The sequence below is a fragment of the Pelobates fuscus genome, chromosome 12 (assembly GCF_036172605.1).
Source record: "Pelobates fuscus isolate aPelFus1 chromosome 12, aPelFus1.pri, whole genome shotgun sequence".
NCBI lineage: Eukaryota > Metazoa > Chordata > Amphibia > Anura > Pelobatidae > Pelobates > Pelobates fuscus.
The window spans coordinates 1,761,065-1,781,693 of NC_086328.1; the positions used below are offsets into that span (position 1 = coordinate 1,761,065).

Genomic DNA, 20,629 nt, shown 5'->3' on the forward strand with positions numbered 1-20,629 from the left:
TATCAGTGTGACCCAGGAGTAACAGATCCCACAGCTATCAGTGTGACCCGGGAGTAACAGATCCCACAGCTATCAGTGTGACCCGGGAGTAACAGATCCCACAGCTATCAGTGGGACCCAGGAGTAACAGATCCCACAGCTATCAGTGGGACCCGGGAGTAACAGATCCCACAGCTATCAGTGTGACCCGGGAGTAACAGATCCCACAGCTATCAGTGTGACCCAGGAGTAACAGATCCCACAGCTATCAGTGTGACCCAGGAGTAACAGATCCCACAGCTATCAGTGGGACCCAGGAGTAACAGATCCCAGGGTTATTAGTGTTGAGGAGTGGTTGTTGCAAATGTTTCCTTTATTTGGGATATAAATCTGTGCCTGGCATTGTAGATCGTTATAACAATATTGCAAGACAATCACATTCAGACCAATTCAGCAAAAAAAAGGCAAACTGCAGGAAAATAACCAGCGACACAAGGCAGATTTGAGTATTTTATTCAGATTTTCCAACATGAATTTGCGTATATTCTCTCGACTCAGCATGGTATAGTTTTTATTGACAGCTTTAATGCAACTAAAAGCATCAAGCATTGCAATGTACACACGAAACAGTATCCTACATATTATATATGGTTACAGAATCACTGTGCACACAGGAGATAGAACAACCAGGAGCCAATAAATTCCACCTTAAAAAAAACACACAGAACACAATGCATGGAGCCACAAGGAGAGAAGGGGGATGGAAGATTATGTATATAGGTAACTCTAGAAATAGAACACTTGGGGGCAACACCAAGGTGGGAGTGGAGCAGACAGAATACAGATCAGACACATGAGGTTTGTGGAATCCTGTCCATGGCACAGACCTAACTCCTCAATGTGATCCATCAGTCTACCTTCTGCACCATACGCTCTGACCAAGTCTGTGGCACATTCACTGCCTTCATAACAAACCCTTCCAACCTCGTGGCATCAGGACAGCATCACTTTCATCGCCAGTTAGACATAAGCCACACCACACCGGCTAGAATCATAGACAGCAGTGAGCTACATGGACCTGGCTTTCACTCCCAGAGACTAGCACAATGTCTGATACCACGAGACCAACAGATCACGCCAAATCAGACAAGCAGATCAAATAAAGAACCGCACATCTCTCTTGAAACCTGTTCATATGTTTTGTGAACCCGTTGTATGGCTCTTTAGAATACGTTGGTGCTTTATAAATAAAAAAAACTCCAGGTCAACCGTGTCATGAGACTACCTCCAACTACCACTGCTTGTAATAGATCACCTCTATATTTCATCAAGTGAAAGCTAATCTTCATCAGCAAGAACTGTGTCCTCCCATTGTCCAGACTGATTCCTGCCAAGTTGGCCCAGTTCACTAGAGATAAACATAACGTAAACAATCTACTGTCCTATCAGCCATTGGTAGACCATGACATACCTTGCTGGCAGGGACTGCTGGCCATTACCGCACCCCTAATCTCCCACTATCCCCTGGCTGACATCTCACAGGAATGGGCCCTAAAACACTGGACCAGATGGAAGGTGAACCGCAGTCGTTGTTAGAGTAGAATCCCCAAAAAAAAACGCCAGGCGCGAATTAAAGGGGGCTGCGGGGGATGGGAAACAGTAAGCAAAACCAGTAAAGAAGTGGGGAATGAAAGGGTGGGAGGCAGGGGTGACTGGTACATGGGTCGGCAGGCATTCAGCAGGACACTTCCATGGTGTGATTTATCTGCCCGATGCCCTCGCTGCTTTCTGACTGGGTGCAAGGTCTGGGGCGAGTTCCATCCACAGAACTGGCACTGGTGAGAGACGCGGTACGTGATCGGGCAAGGCGAGTCATGCTGGCTGATGGCACTGCAGACAGACAGGAACAAAAAGCATTACATACATAAAATTAAAAGTCAACAAAAAACATTCAAACCAAGCGAACCCTGGTCTCCAAGCCCTATGTATAGCCCAGACCATATCCCACCCAGAAAAAGCAGATGATCCCTCCAGCCCGCATGCTCAGTCATATCTTATCTTACAGACACACCAAGCGGGGGATGGGAAACTAAAACGTGTGAGGCAGCACCACAGAAAACCTAGAACTCACTTTGGGGATGATCCAGTTAATCTCACGCAATGGTTTCCATTCTGTTAAGTGACTTGTCTGACTGCCTCGTTTACTATACCGGACACTGAGCATGGCTAGCGCTGTTACACTATAATACCGGACACGGAGCATGGCGAGCGCTTTTACACTATAATACCGGACACGGAGCATGGCGAGCGCTTTTACACTACAATACCGGACACTGAGCATGGCGAGCGCTTTTACACTACAATACCGGACACTGAGCATGGCGAGCGCTTTTACACTACAATACCGGACACTGAGCATGGCGAGCGCTTTTACACTACAATACCGGACACTGAGCATGGCGAGCGCTTTTACACTACAATACCGGGCACTGAGCATGGCGAGAGCTTTTACACTACAATACCGGACACTGAGCATGGCGAGCGCTATTACACTATAATACCGGACACTGAGCATGGCTAGCGCTTTTACACTACAATACCGGACACTGAGCATGGCGAGCGCTATTACACTATAATACCGGACACTGAGCATGGCGAGCACTGTTACACTATAATACCGGACACTGAGCATGGTGAGCACTGTTACACTACAATACCGGACACTGAGCATGGCGAGCGCTTTTACACTACAATACCGGACACTGAGCATGGCGAGCACTTTTACACTACAATACCGGACACTGAGCATGGCGAGCACTGTTACACTATAATACCAGACACTGAGCATGGCGAGCGCTTTTACACTATAATACCGGACACTGAGCATGGCGAGCACTGTTACACTATAATACCGGACACTGAGCATGGTGAGCACTGTTACACTACAATACCGGACACTGAGCATGGCGAGCGCTTTTACACTACAATACCGGACACTGAGCATGGCGAGCGCTTTTACACTACAATACCGGACACTGAGCATGGCGAGCACTGTTACACTATAATACCAGACACTGAGCATGGCGAGCGCTTTTACACTACAATACCGGACACTGAGCATGGCGAGCGCTTTTACACTATAATACCGGACACTGAGCATGGCGAGCACTTTTACACTACAATGCCGGACACTGAGCATGGCTAGCGCTTTTACACTACAATGCCGGACACTGAGCATGGCGAGCGCTTTTACACTACAATACCGGACACTGAGCATGGCGAGCACTGTTACACTATAATACCAGACACTGAGCATGGCGAGCGCTTTTACACTACAATACCGGACACAGAGCATGGCTAGCGCTTTTACACTATAATACCGGACACTGAGCATGGCGAGCACTTTTACACTACAATGCCGGACACTGAGCATGGCTAGCGCTTTTACACTACAATACCGGACACAGAGCATGGCAAGCGCTTTTACACTATAATACCGGACACTGAGCATGGCGAGCACTTTTACACTACAATACCGGACACTGAGCATGGCGAGCGCTTTTACACTACAATACCGGACACTGAGCATGGCGAGCGCTTTTACACTACAATACCGGACACTGAGCATGGCGAGCGCTTTTACACTACAATACCGGACACTGAGCATGGCTAGCGCTTTTACACTACAATACCGGACACAGAGCATGGCAAGCGCTTTTACAATATAATACCGGACACTGAGCATGGCGAGCGCTTTTACACTACAATACCGGACACTGAGCATGGCGAGCACTTTTACACTATAATACCGGACACTGAGCATGGCGAGCACTTTTACACTACAATACCGGACACAGAGCATGGCGAGCGCTTTTACACTATAATACCGGACACTGAGCATGGCGAGCACTTTTACACTACAATACCGGACACTGAGCATGGCGAGCGCTTTTACACTACAATACCGGACACTGAGCATGGCGAGCGCTTTTACACTACAATACCGGACACTGAGCATGGCGAGCGCTTTTACACTACAATACCGGACACTGAGCATGGCGAGCGCTTTTACACTACAATACCGGACACTGAGCATGGCTAGCGCTTTTACACTACAATACCGGACACAGAGCATGGCAAGCGCTTTTACAATATAATACCGGACACTGAGCATGGCGAGCGCTTTTACACTACAATACCGGACACTGAGCATGGCGAGCACTTTTACACTACAATACCGGACACTGAGCATGGCGAGCGCTTTTACACTATAATACAGGACACGGAGCATGGCTAGTGCTTTTACACTACAATACCGGACACTGAGCATGGCGAGCACTGTTACACTATAATACCGGACACTGAGTATGGGGAGCGCTTTTACACTATAATACCGGACACGGAGCATGGTGAGCGCTTTTACACTATAATACCGGACACTGAGCATGGCTAGCGCTTTTACACTATAATACCGGACACGGAGCATGGCGAGCGCTTTTATACTACAATACCGGACACTGAGCATGGCGAGCGCTTTTACACTATAATACCGGACACTGAGCATGGCGAGCGCTTTTACACTATAATACCAGACACTGAGCATGGCGAGCGCTTTTACACTATAATACCGGACACTGAGCATGGCGAGCGCTTTTACACTACAATACCGGGCACTGAGCATGGCGAGCGCTTTTACACTATAATACCGGACACTGAGCATGTCGAGCGCTTTTACACTATAATACCGGACACTGAGCATGGCGAGCACTGTTACACTATAATACCGGACACTGAGCATGGCGAGCACTGTTACACTATAATACCGGACACTGAGCATGGCGAGCACTGTTACACTATAATACCGGACACTGAGCATGGCGAGCACTGTTACACTATAATACCGGACACTGAGCATGGCGAGCACTGTTACACTATAACACCGGACACTGAGCATGGCGAGCGCTTTTACACTATAATACCGGACACTGAGCACGGCAAGCACTATTACACTATAATACCGGACACGGAGCATGGCAAGCACTATTACACTATAATACCGGACACGGAGCATGGCGAGCACTATTACACTATAATACCGGACACGGAGCATGGCGAGCACTATTACACTATAATACCGGACACTGAGCATGGCGAGCACTGTTACACTATAATACCGGACACGGAGCATGGCGAGCACTATTACACTATAATACCGGACACGGAGCATGGCGAGCTCTTTTACACTATAATACCGGACACAGAGCATGGCGAGCGCTTTTACACTACAATACCGGACACTGAGCATGGCGAGCGCTTTTACACTACAATACCGGACACTGAGCATGGCGAGCACTGTTACACTACAATACCGGACACGGAGCATGGCGAGCACTATTACACTACAATACCGGACACTGAGCATGGCGAGCACTGTTACACTACAATACCGGACACGGAGCATGGCGAGCACTATTACAGTATAATACTGGGCATGGAGCAAGGAGCGATGTCCGTCCTGACTCATTAAATCATAGTCATAGGTCTTTTCGTAAAGAGGCAAGAGGAGTCTGGACTTACAGAAAGCTACCATATATAACCGTAACCAATTATATTATTATAGGAACTTTACAACTGATAAACCCGGTACATTTACACAGTCTGACCGCTTCATCTGACTTTACTCTTATGAGTCTGTGTGGAAGGCACACTGTGGGCAGGCTGCGTCTGTGTAGAAGGCACACTGTGGGCAGGCTGCGTCTGTGTGGAAGGCACACTGTGGGCAGGCTGCGTCTGTGTAGAAGGCACACTGTGGGCAGGCTGCGTCTGTGTGGAAGGCACACTGTGGGCAGGCTGCGTCTGTGTGGAAGGCACACTGTGGGCAGGCTGCGTCTGTGTGGAAGGCACACTGTGGGCAGGCTGCGTCTGTGTGGAAGGCACACTGTGGGCAGGCTGCGTCTGTGTGGAAGGCACACTGTGGGCAGGCTGCGTCTGTGTGGAAGGCACACTGTGGGCAGGCTGCGTCTGTGTGGAAGGCACACTGTGGGCAGGCTGCGTCTGTGTGGAAGGCACACTGTGGGCAGGCTGCGTCTGTGTGGAAGGCACACTGTGGGCAGGCTGCGTCTGTGTGGAAGGCACACTGTGGGCAGACTGTGTAATTGGCTGTTCGATATGTTAACCTATGGTGGATGCTGCATATATTAATATGAATATCTCACAATGCACTGGGTATTATTTCCCAGCATGCCCTCTCTATTAACCCTGTCTTTAGGGACCATAGGCAGAGCGAGGATAAGCAGAAGGCGATGGACATCATGCGGGGAGGGGAGAGTTGGGGTACCTGCTCCTGCACTCGCACTCTGTCTCCGATCCTTCAGGGAGGCAACTGGGGGAGAGAGGGGGGAGAAAAACAAGAAACAAAGACAAAGGGAGGGAGACTAGTGTGAAAGAGTGAACATGAGAGACACAGATATATCGTCTGACAGACAGATAGACATCAGATACATTGTCAGACAGAGAGACAGATACAATGAGACAATACTATCCAAACAGTCACAAACACAGACAAGATAAAACGTGTCCGCACACAAAGTATTACAACGCAAAGAGACCACCCAGTGAGCACAGAATTATGATAAAGGTGAGAGACAATGACACATTGAGATTGAAAGAAAGAGATAAAATGACCACGGACACAGAGAGAGGTCAGAGAGAGTGGCCACAGACAGAGACAGTGGGCAGAGAGTGACCGCAGACACAGAGAGAGGTCAGAGAGAGTGGCCACAGACAGAGACAGTGGGCAGAGAGTGACCGCAGACACAGAGAGAAGGCAGAGATGTCCGTAGACAGAGGGACATGGAGAGGGGAAGTATAGAGTGACCACAGACAAGGAGATAGGGGAGAGACAGAAAGAGACAACCACTGAACTGTTATCATTAGAAAGATGAGACGGGCTAAAGGGCCTCTTTACAGACCCAGGCAGGGCAGATTTACTCTCAGCGTACGCTATGGAGCCTGGGAATGAACGTGGCTCTGCTGGATAAACCAGGAACTCTCCCTAACAGTAAAGTTTACCCAGAGAGAGATGGAGATAGACGCACACCTCACACAGGAAAGAAGGTCTGTCATACCCTGTCACACAGCTAGCCCAGATCAGATCCTTGCCTTTGTGACAGCTCCAATCAGAATCTCACATAGCTAAGCACACAGACACCAGCGTACAGTGCTGCTCACACCGAGCTACCGACACGCGCAAAGTACACACTGCACACGCCACGCGTAGAGTACACACTGCACACGACACGCGCAGAGTACACACTGCACACGACACGCGCAGAGTACACACTGCACACGACACGCGTGTGTGTTTACTATCTGAGAGCTATACATGGGTGTCTATATTGTGTACACACTACAGACACCTCCAGCACTCACATAGTAGACACTATACACACACATATTTACAATGCTCACATAGTATACATTGCACACAGACACGCACATCTGTGTATAGTGTCTACTATGGGAGTGCTGTAGGTGTGTGTCTGTTTTGTGTTTACTATCTGAGAGCTATACATAGGTTTCTGTATATTGTGTACTATGAGTGTTGTAGGCGTGTGTACACTACACAGACACATACAGCACTCACATAGACACTATACACAGACACATTTACAATGCTCACATTGTATACACTGCACACAGGCATGCACATCTACAGCACTCACTTAGTAAACACTACACACAAACACCTACAGCACTCACATAGTATACAACACAGACACACCTACAGTACTCACATAATATACACTGCACAAAGACACACACCTAGAGCATTCACATAGTATACACTGCACACAGACACACCTAGAGCACTCCTAGTATACAAGGCACACAGACACACCTAGAGCACTTGTAGTATACAGTGTACAGACACACCTAGAGCGCTCATATGGTAAACCCTACACACAGACACACCTACAGCGCTCGTAGTATACAAGGCACACAGACACACCTAGAGCACTCACATAGTACACAACACAGACACACCTACAGTACTCACATAATATACACTGCAGACACACACCCATAGTATACCCTGCACACAGACACACCTAGAGCACTCACATAGTACACAACACAGACACACCTACAGCGCTCATATGGTAAACCCTACACACAGACACACACCTAGAGCACTCACATAGTACACAACACAGACACACCTACAGCGCTCATATGGTAAACCCTACACACAGACACACACCTACAGCACTCACATAGTACACCCCACGGACACACATTCATATCCCTCGTATACACACAGACTATTCTACTTACTGTATCCCATGCCTTGGAGGAAATATTTAAATGCTTCTGTCAGTTTTCCAGGCTGCAAAAAAAACGATAAAATGTAATTTAACGCTATCGTGTCATGTTCAAGCCCCCTCTGCTAGCTTGGCGTCAGGTTATCCTTTGCTTGGCTGCAGCACATCCCATGCATGCGTCATTATTCAAATCACTTAATATGGAGGTCGTTATGACGCTCTGAAGGGCTGTCATTTTATATGGTTTCTAGTCTGCGTCAAAATAAGGACGCTGAGCGTCCAGCGTCATTTCAGCAACAATGTGAGCGTGCAGGAATGGTGCAGGATACTCTGAGCGTTAAGTACTATAAATACTCCTGTGTATACTTTGGCCATATTTACATAGCTGAAAAGAGATAGGCGTCAATCAAGTTCAGACACTCGCACATCTTATTGTTTCGGTTGATTCAAAAGAAGGCAAAAAAAAACAAAAAAACAGTTCGAAGCGCTTCCAATTTTGCAACAAGCTAGGAAAAAACCCTTCTTGACCCCAGAACGGCAGTCAGATATTACAAAGTTATTAACCCACTAATAACACATTTATATTTCTGAATAGTATGGTTTTACAAATATTTGTCCAATTTCTGTTTAAACAGATGTATAGAGTCTGCCTCTTTAGGCAGATTATTCCACATCCTTACTGTTCTTATGTTAAAAAACTAAAAAAACTTTTCTTTGCTTCATACTAAATCTCCTTTCTTCCAGTCTAAACACATGTTTATGAATAGATTTACAGTAACCTCTCCTTATAACTAAAATGCTCCATTCCCTTTATTCATTTTTTTATTATTGTTTATTTGATTTTTCTGGTTTTGACAAGGCTATCACTTCATGTGTCTGATTTCTAGCATCCTGGAGCTCAATCGGTTTGAACGATCTGCCTACGCTCCGGTACCCACAGACTGCATCGTGCATCAGGTTATTAGACACCGTTAATCTCGACACACCCGGCACAAGCTTTTACCTGTGTGACCTGTGGTAACCCACCGCTGTCCGCCATCTGCAGGAAGAAACGGAGCAATGTTATAACGGTATATACAGGACATTGAGACTGCAATACCATAACCACTGTGGGAACCAAGATCTTAACTGCAAGTCACAGGATAACCGGTATATAACCAGATAAGTTACTGTAATAATAGTAATATATATAATACAGATAAATTACAATAATAATAATAACAAATAATCCAGATAACTACTACAATAATAATATATAATACAGATATTTTACAATAATAATAATAATAATAATAATAATAATAATAATCTATAATCCAGATAACTACTATAAAAATATTTGTATCATCATTGTTATCTGGAATATATGTATATATATTACACTAATTATAAATCTATAATCCAGACAATGATGATGATACAATTATTATTATTATTATTATTACTATTTTTATTAAATCCAGATAACCTGAGCTGTTTGGGAGGCCCTCCGGAGATAACTGACGGCTGCTTAGAGCAGGCTCTGAATGAAGCCGTCTGTTCCAGCAAGGTAGAAAGGACAGTGTTATAGAAGGTGATAGCTTGTAAAAAGGCATGAGAGCGGAGACTGGGGAGAAGAGAAGTACAGGTCCAGTGAGTTTAGGCTTCTGATAGGTCAGAGTGGCTTGGGTTTCGGATGCTGGGCGAGGGGAACATTGCCAACACAAGTTAGAAGATCAAACAGAGGGAAAGAGGGTGTTAGAGGAATAATTAAGACAACAAATTACATTGAATTTTCTGATTATTGTAATCCCGATTTTGGCTGATGTTTTTGTGTCATTGCCTCGGCTTTGACCCGGAATCAGACCTAGTATTAAGTCTGTTTACTCTAAAGACCAGTGATACGCTGCTATCATATTGCCTACGTTCGACGGTTTAATACAGGGCTGTACTATAGTAGTACTATCTGTCCTCACAGTCCTACTGTTTCTTCGTCACACTACAGCTCTCTTCTCTTCTTCAAAGAGGGACAGCAGGCAGTATCTTGCCAAGGTCCAGAGGAAACCATTGCTAAACTATTTTGAGCTATGCACGCACAAGGGCAAAAACTGATTTAAAGGGACTTCTGTGAAGGACTTTTATGCAATTGCCTATATGCTTCAGTTTAATTCTCTCCCTGCTATTTTAAGGTCTATATTGTTCGGTTCCAAATGTCAAGAATGAATGTATTCGTGTACCGAACGGGGACTACACACCCTGGGTAGCAAGTAGCAATTAGAACACAGAGAAAACCGCAACTTAATTGCTACTGGGTGGCCGCCATTCGACATACGAACACGTGGCGAGAACAAAGGATGGCGGCCATCTTAACACTCACGAATGCGGTCAGCGGGGCTTACGCATGAATTGCATGGAACGGTTTTCGGTACGGGAAACATGCGAACGCCCGGTCCCCCATGGAAGTCCTGGATGAATACGTTCCCCTCCACGAATCAAACTGGCGTTCGGTAGATGGTATCTACCGGATGAGGGGAACATTCACAGGTAACCAGCTGAACCATACGAACGGTAGTTTCCGTGTAGTTAGATGCGAACGGAGACCGGCTCTTGCTACTGATTCTATGGAACTGTAACCCGGATACCTCCACATGGCAAGCCGGTCAAACTTCCACACGATGCGACACGGAAACTACCAAATGGAAATTTGTGAGATTTGGATATGTAACTACCAGTATCCCCAGCTACCCAGGGATGTTAAAAGTATAATTGTATGTCTTATAGAAAGTATGTTTCTGAAATTGTTATAAATTGTAATGTTTCTGGCCAGCAGATAATTGAGCTGTGTGTATTGTTAAAACTCAATTATCTAGCCTGGCCCAGAGGAGGAGTTTTATGTTGCATAAATTGTGAGTTCTGTGTCCCAGTAAATCAGTCTTGTTCCAGCATTAAGCTTTGGCTCATGTGTGGATTATTCGGCGATTCCAGGGATATTTCTACTCGTGGAGTATTGGGTGATTTTCTTTTATGGGAAGAAGGGAATGCTTGACGGGGATATTTTCTACTACCGTCACAACTTCCATTAGGGAATTGATGGCCTTTGCAATAGGTCACTATACACTTTTCATTCTGAGTTTTTCCAATGGCCCCTGCATCATTTCCTGTCAGTCCAGTTGAACTCTTCGTAGCCTGGCTTTGTCTGGGTCAGTTGAAGTCTGAGTCCCTGTCATTCCCAATTATATCCAGTTAAAGGAACAGTATTCCAAATGCCATAGTGTTCCTCTACCAATATTCCAGCTTCACTGCTAACATCATGGAGAAGGCACCGTCTCCAATCCAATGCGCCTTTTTAAAAACACCCACGGGAAAGCATAGAGTCAATAGTTTCCTATGGAGCTTCCATGTCACATGACCAAAAGCAGAACTAGCCTTAGTGGCTGTCGGTGTTAACCGTAAAAACTGTTTTACATTGCAGGCGACAAGGCACTTCAAGCAGGTCACTTCATTGAGATGAAATGGTCTGGGTGACTGTTTCTTTAAGCCAGCGTTTCCCAATTGGGGTTCCGCTGCAATTCATCACATCCAAGATGGCCGCCGCTACCTGCTGTTCCTGGAAGATCGGAAACAGCAGAGATCGCGGGAGTGCGATCGTAAGCCCTCCCTGCCGTCATGGAGGGGTAGGTGGAATATCAGTACTTGCAATTGTAGTATGTGGCTGCTGAAACTTCCCAAAAACCAGAGTTTCTTCTTTTGTGGTGGTACAATGGATGTAGATAGTAGGATCAGGGAGCAGCGCCTGTGAAGGAATTCCCACGCTCAGAGCGATATGGAGGAGGGAAGGAAGCAGACACGGATATAGTGTAGTGTATTGCAATTGCTTTCCCTTCATTTACCATCACTTAAGATCTCAATATACTACACTATATCCATGTCTTTTTCCTTCCCTCCTCCATACCACCCGGCCAGCCATTTCCTATCACTCGTGGTAGAGGAGTAAGAGTGGACCTGAAAGTTGAAGCTCTGTTATGGTCATTGAAATTGTTTGTTAGAGGCAAAATAGAAAGCTCTGTTAGGTAGGGACATAAGAGACTGTCATGGACAATAAAATAATTTGGCAGCAAAAGAGAATATTACACTCTGCTCATTGAAAGGTTTGCGCAGAGCTACTCTATGGCACACATTCTTTGTTGGGGGCTTCCACAGTGTTATCTGCCGTCACATTCTATGTTGCTATTAATATCCGGAAGTATTACTTTACTGAGAGGGTAGAGGATGCATGGAATAGCCTTCCAGCTGAAGTGGTAGAGGTTAACACAGTAAAGGAGTTTAAGCATGCGTGGGATAGGCATAAGGCTATCCTAACTATAAGATAAGGCCAGGGACTAATGAAAGTATTTAGAAAATTGGGCAGACTAGATGAGCCGAATGGTTCTTATCTGCCATCACATTCTATGTTTCTATGTGTTGCTATACCATGTCAAAGGGTTCCACGGAAAAAAATAATAATTGGGAAACCCTGCTCTAAGCTATGCACTTCTCTTCTGTTTCATACAGGTCTGTAGATCGACGGGCTGGATGTAAGGGGGGGTAGATCGACGGGCTGGATGTGAGGGGGGGTAGATCGACGGGCTGGATGTGAGGGGGGGTAGATCGACGGGCTGGATGTGAGGGGGGGTAGATCGACGGGCTGGATGTGAGGGGGGGTAGATCGACGGGCTGGATGTGAGGGGGGGTAGATCGACGGGCTGGATGTGAGGGGGGGTAGATCGACGGGCTGGATGTGAGGGGGGGTAGATCGACGGGCTGGATGTGAGGGGGGGTAGATCGACGGGCTGGATGTGAGGGGGGTAGATTGACAGGCTGGATGTGAGGGGGGGTAGATTGACAGGCTGGATGTGAGGGGGGGTAGATCGACGGGCTGGATGTGAGGGGGGGTAGATCGACGGGCTGGATGTGAGGGGGGGTAGATCGACGGGCTGGATGTGAGGGGAGGTAGATCGACGGGCTGGATGTGAGGGGGTAGATCGACGGGCTGGATGTGAGGGGGTAGATCGACGGGCTGGATGTGAGGGGGGTAGATCGACGGGCTGGATGTGAGGGGGGTAGATCGACGGGCTGGATGTGAGGGGGGTAGATCGACGGGCTGGATGTGAGGGGGTAGATCGACGGGCTGGATGTGAGGGCGGTAGATCGACGGGCTGGATGTGAAGGGGGTAGATCGACGGGCTGGATGTGAGGGCGGTAGATCGACGGGCTGGATGTGAAGGGGTAGATCGACGGTCTGGATGTGAAGGGGTAGATCGACGGTCTGGATGTGAAGGGGTAGATCGACGGGCTGGATGTGAAGGGGTAGATCGACGGGCTGGATGTGAAGGGGTAGATCGACGGGCTGGATGTGAGGGGGGTAGATCGACGGGCTGGATGTGAGGGGGGTAGATCGACGGGCTGGATGTGAGGGGGGTAGATCGACGGGCTGGATGTGAGGGGTGTAGATCGACGGGCTGGATGTGAGGAGGGTAGATCGACGGGCTGGATGTGAGGGGGGTAGATCAACGGGCTGGATGTGAGGGGGGTAGATCGACGGGCTGGATGTGAGGGGGGTAGATCGACGGGCTGGATGTGAGGGGGTAGATCGACAGGCTGGATGTGAGGGCGGTAGATCGACGGACTGGATGTGAGGGCGGTAGATCGACGGGCTGGATGTGAAGGGGTAGATCGACGGACTGGATGTGAGGGGGGTAGATCGATGGGCTGGATGTGAGGGGGGTAGATCAACGAACTGGATGTGAGGGCGGTAGATCGACGGGCTGGATGTGAGGGGGGTAGATCGACGGGCTGGATGTGAGGGGGGTAGATCGACGAACTGGATGTGAGGGCGGTAGATCGACGGGCTGGATGTGAGGGGGTAGATCGACGGGCTGGATGTGAGGGGGTAGATCGACGGGCTGGATGTGAGGGGATGGATCGACGGGCTGGACGTGAGGGCGGTAGATCGACGGGCTGGATGTGAGGGGGTAGATCGACGGGCTGGACGTGAGGGGGTAGATCGACGGGCTGGATGTGAGGGGGTAGATCGACGGGCTGGATGTGAGGGGGTAGATCGACGGGCTTGATGTGAGGGGGTAGATCGACGGGTTGGATGTGATGGGGTAGATCGACGGGCTGGATGTGATGGGGTAGATCGACGGGCTGGATGTGATGGGGTAGATCGACGGGCTGGATGTGATGGGGTAGATAGATGGACTGGATGTGATGGGGGTAGATCGATGATTAAGCAGTGATTAGGGTAGACTGCTAAGAGTGATAGGGAAGGTAAGAGGAGCGTTAGTGAAGCCAGGAAGAATGCAAGTTAAAACATTGACAGAATAATTTGAGATACCTTGAGGAACGTTGTGTTCGTTGGGTCCAGTTTGGAGTTACATTCAACCTAAGAGGCAGAGAGTCAGTGTGAGTGTCAATATATATTATACCAATATGAGCAGCGCCTTAGCTATGGGCCAGCTAACAAAGCAGTAGTGTAACAGGCTGGGTTGTGGTCTAGTGCCAGAGTCCCCACCTTCCTTTAGTATATGCAGACCTGCACCAATGCTGTCAATGGCCATTTAACTCATTCATAAACAAGAGACTAGCCAAATTCATTACATCCAGCTAGTTTAGCATATTACCAGTCCTGAAGGAGTTAATATGCACTGAATAGACATGCTAAGTCTAGCATGGACTAAATTAACCATCAGAAAGCCCTGAAACAAACACCGAAATAAATAGCCATGCAAGATCTGACGCTCTTCCCTGTATCTCAACGAACAAGTCATACAAGAAAAGGAATGCCCAGTAACTGGTACGTGTGCCTCGTATCCCATCCCCCCAAAATAACAGTATGGCCTGGCCCATGTTCTGTGTCAAATCATAGATTACTGGACCAGGTCCTCCTGGATATCTGTAAAATATAACACACACACCCCACCTACCTACCGCACAACCCCAATACTCTGATATTTGGAAGGAAGAAGGCATGGTCATATACTGGCAGACTGGCACCGCCCTGCGAGGACAATAACGGTCACTCACATCCAAACAGAACACGCCAGTAGCTCAATAAATAGCAAACTTAACATTAAAGTCTGGGTAAGAGGCGTTAGGCAGAAATTATCCTGATATTTTTAATGCAAAACTCACCACGCTGTCCTCAGCCGGAGCATTATCTCCGACAACCAGCATCACTGGAGCACTGAGAGACAGAGAGACAGACTTTAGACCGAGTCAACCACACAGAGAGAGAGACAGAGAGACAGACATCAGACCGAGTCAACCACACAGAGAGAGAGACAGACATCAGACAGAGTCAACCACACAGAGAGAGAGACAGAGGGACAGACATCAGACCGAGTCAACCACACAGAGAGAGAGACAGACAGAGGGGCATACATCAGACCGAGTCAACCACACAGAGAGAGAGACAGAGAGACAGACATCAGATCGAGTCAACCACACAGAGAGAGAGACAGAGAGACAGACATCAGACCGAGTCAACCACACAGAGAGAGAGACAGACAGAGGGACAGACATCAGACCGAGTCAACCACACAGAGAGAGAGACAGAGGGACAGACATCAGACCGAGTCAACCACACAGAGAGAGAGACAGAGAGACAGACATCAGACCGAGTCAACCACACAGAGAGAGAGACAGAGGGACAGACATCAGACCGAGTCAACCACACAGAGAGAGAGACAGAGAGACAGACATCAGACCGAGTCAACCACACAGAGAGAGAGACAGACAGAGGGACAGACATCAGACCGAGTCAACCACACAGAGAGAGAGACAGAGGGACAGACATCAGACCGAGTCAACCACACAGAGAGAGAGACAGAGAGACAGACATCAGACCGAGTCAACCACACAGAGAGAGAGACAGAGGGACAGACATCAGACCGAGTCAACCACACAGAGAGAGAGACAGAGAGACAGACATCAGACCGAGTCAACCACACAGAGAGAGAGACAGACATCAGACAGAGTCAACCACACAGAGAGAGAGACAGAGGGACAGACATCAGACCGAGTCAACCACACAGAGAGAGAGACAGACAGAGGGACATACATCAGACCGAGTCAACCACACAGAGAGAGAGAGACAGAGAGACAGACATCAGATCGAGTCAACCACACAGAGAGAGAGACAGAGAGACAGACATCAGACCGAGTCAACCAAACAGAGAGAGAGACAGACAGAGGGACAGACATCAGACCGAGTCAACCACACAGAGAGAGAGACAGAGGGACAGACATCAGACCGAGTCAACCACACAGAGAGAGAGACAGAGAGACAGACATCAGACCGAGTCAACCACACAGAGAGAGAGACAGAGGGACAGACATCAGACCGAGTCAACCACACAGAGAGAGAGACAGAGAGACAGACATCAGACCGAGTCAACCACACAGAGAGAGAGACAGAGGGACAGACATCAGACCGAGTCAACCACACAGAGAGAGAGACACAGAGGGACAGACATCAGACAGAGACAACCACACAGAGAGAGAGACAGAGGGACAGACATCAGACCGAGTCAACCACACAGAGAGAGAGACACAGAGGGACAGACTTTAGACCGAGTCAACCACACAGAGAGAGAGACAGAGGGACAGACATCAGACCGAGTCAACCACACAGAGAGAGAGACAGAGATCAGACTGAGTCAACCACAGAGAGAGACAGAGGGACAGACAACCACACAAAGAGAGAGACAGAGGGACAGACATCAGACAGAGACAGCCACACAGAGAGAGACACAGAAGGACAGACATCAGACAAACAACCACAGAGAGAGACAGACATCAGACAAACAACCACAGAGAAAGAGAGAGAGACAGAGGTACAGACATCAGACAAACAACCACAGAGAGAGAGAGACAGACAGAGGGACAGACATCAGACTGAGTCAACCACACAGAGAGAGACAGATGGACAGACAACCACACAGAGAGAGATACCACAGGAGGACACATAGGTAGTCAATCAAGATAGTGCCAGTTCTCACCGTAAAGTCTTAGCATTTGGGACGGTTCCAGGGCGGTTAATTTCGAGATCTCTTCGACTGCAGGAATGACAAAGAAACGCACATTTTTAAGATTTGTACAGAATTTTCTGTGTTTTTAGTTCATGTTCCTTTTAACAAACAGATTATTTTCTAGAAATTAGACAAAACAGTAAGAGAACCACCCAGGGCCGGCGGCAGATACCCAGAGCCACCCAGGGCCGGCGGCAGATACCCAGAGCCACCCAGGGCTGGCAGCAGATACCCAGAGCCACCCAGGGCTGGCAGATACGCAGAACCAGCTGCAGATACCCAGAGCGACCCAGGGCTGGCAGCAGATACCCAGAGCCACCCAGGGCTGGCAGATACGCAGAGCCGGTGGCAGATACCCAGAGCCACCCGGGGCTGGCAGAAACGCAGGGCCGGCGGAAGATACCCAGGGCCGGCGGCAGATATCCAGAGCCACCCAGGGCCGGCGGCAGATACCCAGAGCCACCCAGGGCCGGCAGAAAAGCAGGGCCAGCGACAGATACCCAAAGCCACCCAGGGCTGGCAGATAAGCAGGGCCGACGGCAGATACCCAGGGCCGGCAGATACGCAGGACCGGCGGCAGATACCCAGAACCACCCAGGGCCGGTGGCAGATACCCAGAGCCACCCAGGGCCGGCGGCAGATACCCAGAGCCACCCAGGGCCGGCGGTAGATACCCAGAGCCACCCAGGGCTGGCAGATACGCAGAACCAGCTGCAGATACCCAGAGCGACCCAGGGCTAGCTGCAGATACCCAGAGCCACCCAGGGCTGGCAGATACGCAGAGCCGGTGGCAGATACCCAGAGCCACCCGGGGCTGGCAGAAACGCAGGGCCGGCGGAAGATACCCAGGGCCGGCGGCAGATACCCAGAGCCACCCAGGGCCGGCGGCAGATACCCAGAGCCACCCAGGGCCGGCAGAAAAGCAGGGCCAGCGACAGATACCCAAAGCCACCCAGGGCTGGCAGATAAGCAGGGCCGACGGCAGATACCCAGGGCCGGCAGATACGCAGGACCGGCGGCAGATACCCAGAACCACCCAGGGCCGGTGGCAGATACCCAGAGCCACCCAGGGCCGGCGGCAGATACCCAGAGCCGGCGGCAGATACCCAGAGCCACCCAGGGCCGGCGGCAGATACCCAGAGCCACCCAGGGCTGGCAGATATGCAGAGCCGGCAGCAGATACCCAGAGTCACGCAGGGCCGGCGGCAGATACCCAGAAACACCCAGGGCCGGCGGCAGATACCCAGAGCCGGCGGCAGATACCCAGAACCACCCAGGGCCGGAGGCAGATACCCGGAGCCACCCAGGGCTGGCAGATACGCAGGGCCGGCGGCAGATACCCAGAGCCACCCAGGGCTGGCAGAAACACAGGGCCGGCGGCAGATACCCAGAGCCACCAAGGGCCGGCAGCAGTTACCCAGAGCCACCCAGGGCCAACAGAAACGCAGGGCCGGCGGCAGATACCCAGAGCCACCCAGGGCCGGCAGCAGATACCCAGAGCCACCCATGGCTGGCAAATACGCAGAGCCACCCAGGGCTGGCAGATACCCAGGGCCGGCGGCAGATACCCAGAACCACCCAGGGCCAGCGGCAGATACCCAGAGCCACCCAGGGCTGGCAGATACGCAGAGCCGGCAGCAGATACCCAGAGCCACCCAGGGCTGGCAGCAGATACCCAGAGCCACCCAGGGCTGGCAGCAGATACCCAGAGCCACCCATGGCTGCCAAATACCCAGAGCCACCCAGGGCTGGCAGATACACAGGGCCGGCGGCAGATAGCCAGAGCCACCCAGGGCTGGCAGATACGCAGGGCCGGCGGCAGATACCCACAGCCACCCAGGGCTGGCGGCAGATACCCAGAGCCACCCAGGGCTGGCAGATACGCAGAGCCGGCAGCAGATACCCAGAGCCACCCAGGGCTGGCAGCAGATACCCAGAGCCACCCAGGGCTGGCAGCAGATACCCAGAGCCACCCATGGCTGCCAAATACCCAGAGCCACCCAGGGGTGGCAGATACGCAGAGCCGGCGGCAGATACCCAGAGCCACCCAGGGCCGGGGAACCCTTAATACTATGAATACTTCGAAACAGCTTCTTCTACTCAAGGATTCTTACTAGTCTCTGATAGCCAGGGTGGGGCTCTTAGGCTGGGTTGGGTTATCCATTGGTTTTATTACCTGTTGTACATATTCCAGAAGAGTTGCAGGTTGCTCTGGTTAACACAGCTGCCGATCTGCTGACGGTAATTCTGCACGAGTTCAGTGTTATTCATCAGCTCCTCCTGAAAACGCAATAAAGCAGGATTTTTACTACACCACTACCACACCGCTAGTATTGTTACTACTACAGGCTATACCACTGCCACACCGCTAGTATTGTTACTACTACAGGCTATATCATTGCCACACCGCTAGTATTGTTACTACTACAGGCTATATCACTGCCACACCACTAGTATTGTTACTACTACAGGCTACACCACTACCACACCGCTAGTATTGTTACTACTACAGGCTATACCACTGCCACACCGCTAGTATTGTTACTACTACAGGCTATACCACTGCCACACCGCTAGTATTGTTACTACTACAGGCTATACCACTGCCACACCGCTAGTATTGTTACTACTACAGGCTACACCACTACCACACCACTAGTATTGTTACTACTACAGGCTATATCACTGCCACACCGCTAGTATTGTTACTACTACAGGCTATACCACTACCACACCGCTAGTATTGTAACTACTACAGGCTATACCACTACCACACCGCTAGTATTGTTACTACTACAGGCTATATCATTGCCACACCACTAGTATTGTTACTACTACAGGCTATACCACTGCCACACCGCTAGTATTGTTACTACTACAGGCTATACCACTGCCACACCAATAGTATTGTTACTACTACCGGCTACACCACTACCACACCGCTAGTATTGTTACTACTACAGGCTATATCATTGCCACACCACTAGTATTGTTACTACTACAGGCTATACCACTACCACACCGCTAGTATTGTTACTACTACAGGCTATATCATTGCCACACCACTAGTATTGTTACTACTACAGGCTATACCACTACCACACCGCTAGTATTGTTACTACTACAGGCTAAATCACTGCCACACCACTAGTATTGTTACTACTACAGGCTACACCACTACCACACCGCTAGTATTGTTACTACTACAGACTATACCACTACCACACCGCTAGTATTGTTACTACTACAGGCTATATCATTGCCACACCAATAGTA

At 49.4% G+C, this 20,629-nt stretch overlaps 1 protein-coding gene across 6 annotated transcripts in view; it reads right to left on the reverse strand.

Annotated features, from left to right (window-relative positions):
* Positions 1–476: 476 nt before the first annotated feature.
* The window catches only part of NDRG4 (NDRG family member 4), an 86,700-nt gene continuing 66,547 nt past the window's right edge, over positions 477–20,629 (reverse strand). For 4 of the 6 annotated variants that reach the window (XM_063438005.1, XM_063438001.1, XM_063438000.1 and 1 more), the window contains 8 exons: positions 19,530–19,633; positions 17,324–17,380; positions 15,456–15,507; positions 14,659–14,706; positions 9,307–9,342; positions 8,317–8,368; positions 6,317–6,361; positions 477–1,869 (listed from right to left, as the gene is read on the reverse strand). In XM_063438005.1, coding sequence (XP_063294075.1) covers positions 1,715–1,869; positions 6,317–6,361; positions 8,317–8,368; positions 9,307–9,342; positions 14,659–14,706; positions 15,456–15,507; positions 17,324–17,380; positions 19,530–19,633 — 549 coding nt within the window. In that variant the 3' untranslated portion in view covers positions 477–1,714. The remainder of the gene's footprint in view (positions 1,870–6,316; positions 6,362–8,316; positions 8,369–9,306; positions 9,343–14,658; positions 14,707–15,455; positions 15,508–17,323; positions 17,381–19,529; positions 19,634–20,629) is intronic. The other 2 variants (XM_063438004.1, XM_063438003.1) reach the window with 1 other exon arrangement.